Below are 10,869 nucleotides of genomic sequence, written 5' to 3' on the forward strand. Positions count from 1 at the left end.
TAATCTCTGGGAGGACAGTCAGACAGACACTAATATTAATCTCTGGGGGGACAGTCAGACACTAATATTAACCTCTGGGGGGACAGTCAGACAGACACTAATATTAACCTCTGGGGGGACAGTCAGACAGACACTAATATTAATCTCTGGGAGGACAGTCAGTCAGACACTAATATTAATCTCTGTGGGGACAGTCAGACAGACACTAATATTAACCTCTGGGGGGACAGTCAGACAGACACTAATATTAATCTCTGGGGGGACAGTCAGTCAGACACTAATATTAATCTCTGGGGGGACAGTCAGTCAGACACTAATATTAATCTCTGGGGGGACAGTCAGACAGACACTAATATTAATCTCTGGGGGGACAGTCAGACAGACACTAATATTAATCTCTGGGGGGACAGTCAGACAGACACTAATATTAATCTCTGGGAGGACAGTCAGACAGACACTAATATTAATCTCTGGGGGGACAGTCAGACAGACACTAATATTAACCTCTGGGGGGACAGTCAATCAGACACTAATATTAATCTCTGGGGGGACAGTCAGAAAGACAGACACTAATATTAATCTCTGGGGGGACAGTCAGACAGACACTAATATTAATCTCTGGGGGGACAGTCAGACAGACAGACACTAATATTAATCTCTGGGGGGACAGTCAGACAGACAGAGGGCCCGTGATGATCACTAGTGGAGCAGGGGAGAAGGCATGACAAAATAATTGTGCGTGTCCCTTGCCGTGTGTGCGCGTCCCTTGCCGTGTGTGCGTGTCCCTTGCCGTGTGTGTGTCCCTTGCCGTGTGTGTGTGTCCCTTGCCGTCCCCTTGCCCTTCCGTGTGCGTGCGTCCCCTTGCCGTGTGTCCCTTTGCCGTATGCGTGTCCCTTTGCCGTGTCGCGTCCCTTGCCGTGTGTGCGTGTCCCTTGCCGTGTGCGTGTCCCTTGCCGTGTGCGTGTCCCTTGCCGTGTGTGTGTCCCTTGCCGTGTGCGCGTCCCTTGCCGTGTGCGTGTCCCTTGCCCTGTGTGCGCGTCCCTTGCCGTGTGCGTGTCCCTTGCCGTGTGCGTGTCCCTTGCCGTGTGCGTGCGTCCCTTGCCGTGTGCGTGTCCCTTGCCGTGTGCGTCCCTTGCGTGTCCCTTGTGTGCGTGTCCCTTGCCGTGTTGCCCCTTGCCGTGTGTCCCTTGCCGTGTGTCCCCCTTGCCGTGTCCCTTGCGTCCCTGTGTGCGTGTCCCTTGCCGTGTGTGCGTCCCTTGCCGTGTGTGCGTCCCTTGCCGTGTGTGCGTCCCTTGCCGTGTGTGCGTGTCCCTTGTCCCTTGTGTGCCCCTTGTGTGTGTGCCCTGTGTCCCTTGCCGTGTGCGTGTCCCTTGCCGCGTGCGTCCCCTTGCCGTGTGCGTGTCCCTTGCCGTGTGCGCGTCCCTTGCCGTGTGTGCGTGTCCCTTGCCGTGTGCGTGTCCCTTGCCGTGTGCGTGTCCCTTGCCGTGTGTGCGTCCCTTGCCGTGTGCGCGTCCCTTGCCGTGTGCGCGTCCCTTGCCGTGTGCGTGTCCCTTGCCGTGTGTGCGTGTCCCTTGCCGTCCCCTTGCCGTGTGTGTGCGCGTCCCTTGCGTGTGTGCGCCGTCCCTTGCCGTGTGCGTGTCCCTTGCCCTTGCCGTGTGTGCGTGTCCCTTTGCCGTGTGTGCGCGTGTCCCTTGCCGTGTGCGTGTCCCTTGCCCCCTTGCCGTGTGCGTCCCTCGGTCCCTTGCCGTGTGCGTGCGCGTCCCTTGCCGTGTGCCCTTGCCGTGTGTGCGTGTCCCTTGTCCCTTGCCCTGTCCCTTGTGTGTGCGTCCCTTTGCCGTGTGTGCGTCCCTTGCCGTGTGCGCGTCCCTTCCCTTGCCGTGTTGCCGTGTGTGTGCGTCCCTTGCCGTGTGTGTGCGTCCCTTGCCGTGTGTGTGCGTCCCTTGCCGTGTGTGCGTGTCCCTTGCCGTGTGTGCGCGTCCCTTGCCGTGTGTGCGTGTCCCTTGCCGTGTGTGTGTCCCTTGCCGTGTGTGTGCGTCCCTTGCCGTGTGTGCGCGTCCCTTGCCGTGTGTGCACGTCCCTTTGCCGTGTCCCTTTGCCGTGTGCGTGTCCCTTGCCGTCCCTTGCCGTGTGTGCGTGTCCCTTGCCGTGTGTGCGTCCCTTGCCGTGTGCGTGTCCCTTGCCGTGTGTGCGTCGTCCCTTGCCGTGTGTGCGTGTCCCCTTGCCGTGTGTGCGTGTCCCTTGCCGTGTGCGTGTCCCTTGCCGTGTGTGCGTGTCCCTTGCCGTGTGCGTGTCCCTTGCCGTGTGTGCAATTGATTGCCTTACCATCATCGTCCAGCATCCGCTCCTTGCCCCCGCTCTCGACCCCCGAGGTGTGTGAGCTCCCATGGCTAGTAGTTAAAGAGCTGCAGGTTCTCAGGGCCCTGTGTAGGGCCCCTCCAGGGGCCAGGAAACTGTCTGTCTCCACCCCAGAGGTTCGTGAGCTGCTGTGGCTGGCAGTGGAGTGGCGAGAAAGGCGTTTGAGGTGAGACACGGTGCTGCCGGCGCTGCTGCCGCTGGCCCGGGAACGCTTGTCCAGCCCGTCCATATCCAGCTCCAACGCATCGCTGATGTACGACTCACGGTACTGCTTCTTGTCTGGAGAGGAGGGATAGACAGAGGGTTAGACACAGCAGTACCACAGATAAAGAGCCTCACAGGAGCTGGTCAGAATAGAGAATTCACTCCTAAGGAATCATGGATATGCCCTACAGGTATATGTGACGGCAGGTAGCCTAGTGGTTTAAGAGCATTGGTCAGGTAACCCGAAAAGGTAGCTGGGTCAAATCTCAGAGCAGACTAGGTTAAAAATCTGTCTGTGCCCTTGAGCAAGGCCCTTAACCCTAATTGCTTCTATAAGTCACTCTGGAAAAGAGTGTGTGCTAAATGATTAAAATGTAAATATCAACATTACAACTGGCTAAGGGAAGGAATGCTGAATTACACAGAGACACCAGGAGAATCCTGGGAGTCAAATTTCTCCAGTATGGCAAGATGGCAGCATGGCCAGGTAGGTGTGTCCAGGTATGTAATGTACCTTCGTTCTCCTCCAGCCTTCGGACTTGTTTGAGAACAGGCTGCAGGTTCATGTAGAGGCGATGGCTGTTGCTGAGTAACTGTAGGAGGTGGCGGGACCGCAGGGGACAACCGGTGTAGTAGATCAGTTTACGGGCCGACGGGAGACCATCCGGCAGGATCTCAAACTTCTTACCCTGAAAACAGACAAGAGAGAGAGGAATAGGAGTTAGAATCCTTGTAGGATATCTCTATGCTATCTATGCTATCTATGCTATCTACACGTCATCCAGCTGACGTAACACTATGATCATGGAAGATCTTGGTGTCTGAGATGCTAATGGAGCGACGATCCTGTGTGATTCAACAGACACCAGTGTGAGTGTTGCATCTTTTTGAATGATCAGTTTGTTTGCAGAGGGATATACATGAGAGGATTCAGACACTTCGCCAGAGAGCCAGATATCCCCACAGGCAAAAACACACAATGGGGGGGCGCAGAACCGTCTCTTCTTTGAAAACTATTCTGCGCCACTTCTTACAACCAAAACAAGAGCTGAATCTCCAGATTGAGGGACACAAACCCAACTGCAGACACGTTTCAAAGTTTTCTTATTTGTTTATTAGGATCCCCATTAGCTTTTGTAGCAGCAGCTACTCTTCCTGGGGTCCACAAACAACACAAAGCATGACAAGTAACAAAACACTGATACAGTGATAGACGAGGACAGTCACGCAAACTCAAAATACGATAAGCAATAATACTAAAAAATATATGAGCATTAATAAAAATATATATAAACAATAAAACAAAAAAAAGTGTGTGTGTTAGACTGTCTGTGTGTCTCTTTACAGACCTCGCCGTTCCACGAGACGTTGTTTCATCCGATTTTAAAAAGGTCATTTTGCTGTTTGAGTAATTGGAGATTGAAGGGAATTGCATGTGATCATGGCTCTGTATATTACGGTGCGCTGCTGTGAATTCAATTTTAACATTCTGATCAGAAAGTTATTTGATTACGCAGACAAAAATCTGGAATTTTCATCACAGTAATATTTATCATTAAAACTAAGAGAAGCAGTTCATCTCTTTTCAACACTCAACCAGGAAAGAATGGCACGCATGCTGTTGTTGTTGTTGGTTCTGTATGTGAGGTTAAGGGCGAGGCGTGCTGCTCTGTTTTGAGTCAGCTACAGCTTTGCTAGGTCTTTCTTTGCTGCATTTGACCACATTACCGGACAGTAATCAAGATGGGACAAGACCACAGTCTAAACAACTAGTACCGTTGATTTGTGTCAAAAACGCAGAACATCTTTTTTTATAAACAGACATAGCCTTCCCCATCTTCACAACTACTTTGTCAATATGACTTGACCATAATTGACCATCCAATGTTATACGTAGGAGATTAGCTTCCTCCACGGTGACACACTTCACACACAACTCCAGTTGAGGTTTAGTTCTTTCAGAATGTATTTGGTTCAAAACAATGTTATAAGTTTTAGATGTATTGAAGATCACTTTATTATTAAACCATGAGAGTTTCAGCCATGTCTAAGCTTGGGGAGTGTCTACTAGGCTATATGGAATTGTTTTAAGAAGGTCATACCATGGATCATTTGGCTATTTGATTTTAAATCTTAAGACCCCTTGACGTATCAATTTAAAGAAAATTAAAAATGGTATTTGGCCTTACTGCTATTAGCCTATACAAAAGCATTGAATAACAGATTCACTACATAGAACAACTGTCATGTATACTCTCACTCCCCTCCGGCGCCCGAGGTAGTCAGGCTGCTCATTATTACACACACCTGTCACCATCGTTAAGCGCATCATCAGACCTAATCACCTGCCTGATTAACCTTCCTGATTAACATGTCACTCCCTTTGGTTCTTTCCCTAGGCTTTGTTTCATGTCTGTACGCTACTAGTGTTTCTTGTTTTGTTCCTTGTGTATTTATTATAAAGTCACTCCCTGAACTTGCTTCCCGACTTCCAGCGTAGACGTTACAACAACAAATAGCCCCCCCCCCCAAATGAAAAGTGCATGTCCTATATCTGAGAGATATAAGAAAGATCAGAAAACATGTATTTAACCGCTTATTTTTAGCACTTTTCAACTGATATCAGGGGACCTTCAGACGAGTCGTGAGGCCTGTGGGTTTCCTAGAGAACAACAACCGTCATGTTTGTGTTCGTGAGAGTCTCACCTTTACACGGAGGGGTCATACTAGTGTGTAGGCCAAACTGTTTGGACGCTACAGACAGAAGTTGGCCGATCAACTGAACCAAATTCAGACGAGTTCCATGCAGAAGATCAAAGCGGAGAACACCATCTTGTTCGTGAGAGTCATCTTTCTCTAGAGGGGTCATAATAGTTTGTTGGCCAAACTGTTCGACAACACAGATGATTTTGTGAGAACACAGATTTGCGGGATGTCTCGTGGTCTAACAAACACAGCTCTAGCTCTGTCACAGCAGATGCACGACATAAAATAGATCTCTAGCTTAAACTGACATGTTGATTTTTTTGTTTGTTTTGTTGTTGTTGTACTATTCACCTGCTTGATAGTGTGTTTGGTGTTAACAGATGTTTGTTTTCTGGTTGACCTGAACATTGACTAGTTGGCAACTAGCTATCCTCCCAAGGGGTAGTTTCTATCCATGACTAACGCCAGTAATATGACTCAGGTTATCACTAAACCAACTAGAGTGTATACCAATAGTGTTGGTTCTGTAACATCCAGTTGTATCGATCATATCGTCACTAATGCTGCAGAGCTTTGCTACAAAGCAATATCAGTTCGCATTGGCTGTAGTGACCCTAACAAGGAAAGCCAAAGTGCCAAAGGTTGGATAATTATTAAAGAGATCATACAAAATGTTCTCAGGACACTTTTGTTGAAGATGTAAAAAAATGTATGTGGGTCTGAAGTGTATGAGGAAGTGAATCCAGATGTGAATGAGGAAGTGAATCCAGATGTGAATGAGGAAGTGAACCCAGATGTAAATGAGGAAGTGAATCCAGATGTGAATGAGGAAGTGAATCCAGATGTGAATGAGGAAGTGAAACCAGATGTGAATGAGGAAGTGAATCCAGATGTGAATGAGGAAGTGAATCCAGATGTGAATGAGGAAGTGAACCCAGATGTGAATGAGGAAGTGAATCCAGATGTGAATGAGGAAGTGAATCCAGATGTGAATGAGGAAGTGAATCCAGATGTGAATGAGGAAGCGAATCCAGATGTGAATGAGGAAGTGAAACCAGATGTGAATGAGGAAGTGAATCCAGATGTGAATGAGGAAGTTAATCCAGATGTGAATGAGGAAGTGAATCCAGATGTGAATGAGGAAGTGAATCCAGATGTGAATGAGGAAGTGAAACCAGATGTGAATGAGGAAGTGAATCCAGATGTGAATGAGGAAGTGAATCCAGATGTGAATGCGGAAGTGAATCCAGATGTGAATGCGGAAGTGAATCCAGATGTGAATGCGGAAATAAATCCAGATGTGAATGCGGAAGTGAATCCAGATGTGAATACGGAAGTGAATCCAGAAGTGAATGCGGAAGTGAATCCAGATGTGAATGAGGAAGTGAATCCAGATGTGAATGAGGAAGTGAATCCAGTGTGAATGAGGAGGTGAATCCAGATGTGAATGAGGAAGTGAATCCAGATGTGAATGCGGAAGTGAATCCAGATGTGAATGAGGAAGTGAATCCAGAAGTGAATGCGGAAGTGAATCCAGATGTGAATGAGGAAGTGAAACCAGATGTGAATGAGGAAGTGAATCCAGATGTGAATGAGGAAGTGAATCCAGATGTGAATGCGGAAGTGAATCCAGATGTGAATGCGGAAATGAATGCAGATGTGAATGCGGAAGTGAATCCAGATGTGAATGCGGAAGTGAATCCAGATGTGAATGAGGAAGTGAATCCAGATGTGAATGAGGAAGTGAATCCAGTGTGAATGAGGAGGTGAATCCAGATGTGAATGAGGAAGTGAATCCAGATGTTAATGAGGAAGTGAAACCAGATGTGAATGAGGAAGTGAATCCAGATGTGAATGAGGAAGTGAATCCAGATGTGAATGCGGAAGTGAATCCAGATGTGAATGCGGAAGTGAATCCAGATGTGAATGCGGAAATGAATCCAGATGTGAATGCGGACGTGAATCCAGATGTGAATGCGGAAGTGAATCCAGAAGTGAATGCGGAAGTGAATCCAGATGTGAATGAGGAAGTGAATCCAGATGTGAATGAGGAAGTGAATCCAGATGTGAATGAGGAAGTGAATCCAGATGTGAATGCGGAAGTGAATCCAGATGTGAATGCGGAAGTGAATCCAGATGTTAATGCGGAAGTGAATCCAGATGTGAATGAGGAAGTGAATCCAGATGTGAATGAGGAAGTGAAACCAGATGTGAATGAGGAAGTGAATCCAGATGTGAATGAGGAAGTGAAACCAGATGTGAATGAGGAAGTGAATCCAGATGTGAATGAGGAAGTGAATCCAGATGTGAATGCGGAAGTGAATCCAGATGTGAATGCGGAAGTGAATCCAGATGTTAATGCGGAAGTGAATCCAGATGTGAATGAGGAAGTGAATCCAGATGTGAATGAGGAAGTGAAACCAGATGTGAATGAGGAAGTGAATCCAGATGTGAATGAGGAAGTGAAACCAGATGTGAATGAGGAAGTGAAACCAGATGTGAATGAGGAAGTGAATCCAGATGCAGCACTGGAAGTATTTGTAAAATGATTCATGCTAATGATTGACAAGCATACACCTGTTATGAAACACGTGCCACCTTTCCAACTAGTTAGTTCATCCAATTTATGCCCTGCTAGAGCTGCCCCGGGTCAAATGTAAGTACTGTTATTGTAAAGTGGAAACGTCTAGGAGAAACAACGGCTCAGCCACAAAGTGGTAGGCCACACAAGCTCACAGAACTGTCAAGTGCTGAAGCGCAGAACGTGTAAAAATTGTCTGTCCTCAGTTGCAACACTCACTACCGAGTTCCAAACTGCCTCTGGAAGCAACGTCAGAACAGGAACTGTTCATCAGGAGCTTCATGAAATGGGTTTCCATGGCCGAACAGCTGCACACAGCCTAAGATCACCATACACAATGCCAAGCGTCGGCTGGAGTGGGGTAAAGCTCGCCGCCATTGGATTCTGGAGCAGTTGAAATGCGTTCTCTGTAGTGATTAATCACGCTTCACCATCTGGCAGTCCGACGGACTAATATGGGTTTGGCAAATGCCAGGAGAACACTACCTGCTCGAATACATAGTGCCAACTGTAAAGTTTGGTGGAGGAGGAATAATGGTCTGGGGGTGTTTTTCATGGTTTGGGCTAGGTCCCTTAGTTCCAGTGAAGGGAAATCTTTACACTACAGCATACAATTACATTCTAGACAATTCTGTGATTCTTGTGGCAACAGTTCGGGGAAGGTCATTTCCTGTTTCAGCATGACAATGCACCCGTGCACAAAGAGAAGTTTGCACAAAAGGGCTTTATTACAGACAGAAATACTCCTCAGTTTCATCAGCTGTCCGGGTGGCTGGTCTCAGATGAATATGCCAGATGAGGAGGTCCTGGGCTGGCAAGGTTACACGTGGTCTGTGGTTGTGAGGCTGGTTGGATGTAGTGCCAAATTCTCTAAAACAACATTGGAGGCAGCTTATGGTAGAGAAATGAACACCGGCAAATGCTCCCCTTCGATGGCCAATGGCACGCTGGAGAAATGTGCTCTTCACAGATTAATTTAGGTTTCAACAGTACCGGGCAGATGGCAGACAGCGTGTATGGCATTGTGTGGGCGAGCGGTTTGCGGATGTCAATGTTGTGAATAGAGTGCCCCATGGTGGCGGTGGGGTTATGGTATGGGCAGGCAACGAACACAATTGAATTTTAGCGATGGCCAGTTGAATGCACAGAGATACCATGACGAGATCCTTGTCATCCCATTCACCCGCTGCCATCACCTCATGATAATGCACGGACAATGTTGCAAGGATCTGTACACAATTCCTGGAAGCTGAAAATGTTCCAGTTCTTCCATGGTCTGCATACTCACCATACATATCACCCATTGAGCATGTTTGGGATGCCCTGGATCGGTGTACGACAGCGTGTTCCAGTTCACGCCGATAACCAGCAACTTCGCATAGCCATTGAAGAGGATTGGGACAACATTCCACAATCAACAGCCTGATCAACTCTATGCGAAGGAGATATGTCGTGCTGCATGAGGCAAAGGGTGGTCAAGCCAGATACTGGACTGGTTTTCTGATCCACGCCCCTATCTATTGTGCATGGGAATACTTTGGAACAGATTTCCAAAATTGAAATCGATTTGAGATTATTTTCTGTAGCTTAAACAACATTTTCTGTCCAACAATTAAAATATATATATTTTTAAACTTGTGGTCCCAACTAAAATCACCTGCGGGCCCCTGCCTTTTGGTAGTGAAGTGACTGTAGGAGCTAGGGGTAAGACCCAACAGAGAAGAGGAGCTCTGTGTCACTATTTCCACAACTATAGTCTGTGTAGGAGCTGAACTTTCACTAACCACTGCCATAAGTCAAGACTGGCTTCAAGTTTCAAAGACGTCATCGCTGAGATCATGAGAGAAAGAAACAGAACTTCCAGAAAGAGAGAGACTCCCCTAGGCCCTCCATGTGCCTAACGACGTCCGACTTCTGACATTTCCTTGCCACGATCCTAACAAGTATTGCGATACTGGCATCGTCTCAGCCTTACCTCTTAGTATATACCATCTCCATGGCTCTACTCACCACAAATACCAGTTTGCCCACATTGGTCCAGGGGAAATCATACAGGAGCTCTTTCACTGTCCCCACGTTCTGAGAGAAAACAGAAACACGATATAAATCGTCATAGAAACCATACATATTAATAACACATGACATAGACACATTTATCCCTCACAGCCAGCCTTCCTACTGTACCTGAAATATTTGGATCCCACGTAAGGTCAGTCCTAAAGTCATGGAACCCTCCACATCCTTTTTGTCCTGGGGAAGAGATAGAAGTTTATTAGTAATTATATGTTTGTGTTTGTGTGTGTGTGTGTGTCTAGGTTGACCTCTGACCTTATAGAGTCTGTAGTAGTGGACTGTAACATCATCCAATTGGGCACACTCCTTGATGTATTTGAGATGAGCCTCTGAGGCGGTGAGGGAAAACAGGTCTTTGTGCATGTTGGGGATGTGTCTCAGGATGTAATCCCGGCCTCGCTTGGCCCTCACCTGCAAGAGACAGAGACAAATAGGCTGGTTTCAGTGAGGTGACAAAGGAATTCTCTCATACAAGCATCTCAGTAGAGTGAACTCCATCTGCTGGTTGTGATGTCAGCTCACTGGCAGAAGGAAGGAAGGAAGGCTTGCCAGTTGGGTTAATGGAGGTGGATGAAACCCCCGCCCAGGGGAAGACAGATGCCTCATATACTGATATTACATCCCAAAAGGCGTTGTCCACCTTATTTCCTGTACATTGAGTATACAAAACATGGCACTAGCCATAACATAGATTTCATCTGGATTCACCTAGTCAGCCTATGATCCCTTATTGATGTCACCTGTTAAATCCACTGCATTCAGTGTAGACGAAGGGGAGGAGACCGGTTAAAGACGAAGGGGAGGAGACCGGTTAAAGACGAAGGGGAGGAGACCGGTTAAAGACGAAGGGGAGGAGACAGGTTAAAGAAGGATTTTTAAGCCTCGAGACAATTGAGTCATACATTGTGTATGTGTGCCATTCAGACGGTGAATGCGCAAGACAAAAGATT

At 47.5% G+C, this 10,869-nt stretch overlaps 1 protein-coding gene across 1 annotated transcript in view; it reads right to left on the reverse strand.

Annotated features, from left to right (window-relative positions):
* Positions 1-10,869, reverse strand: part of LOC115138759 (FERM domain-containing protein 6-like) — a 65,305-nt gene that overhangs the window by 12,970 nt on the left and 41,466 nt on the right. The window contains exons 7-11 of the mRNA XM_029675954.2: positions 10,175-10,330; positions 10,031-10,096; positions 9,857-9,925; positions 3,074-3,248; positions 2,323-2,634 (exon numbers count right to left, since the gene is read on the reverse strand). Of these exons, the coding sequence (XP_029531814.2) occupies positions 2,323-2,634; positions 3,074-3,248; positions 9,857-9,925; positions 10,031-10,096; positions 10,175-10,330 (778 nt within the window). The remainder of the gene's footprint in view (positions 1-2,322; positions 2,635-3,073; positions 3,249-9,856; positions 9,926-10,030; positions 10,097-10,174; positions 10,331-10,869) is intronic.

This window comes from Oncorhynchus nerka, linkage group LG12 (assembly GCF_034236695.1).
Source record: "Oncorhynchus nerka isolate Pitt River linkage group LG12, Oner_Uvic_2.0, whole genome shotgun sequence".
Classification (NCBI taxonomy): domain Eukaryota; kingdom Metazoa; phylum Chordata; class Actinopteri; order Salmoniformes; family Salmonidae; genus Oncorhynchus; species Oncorhynchus nerka.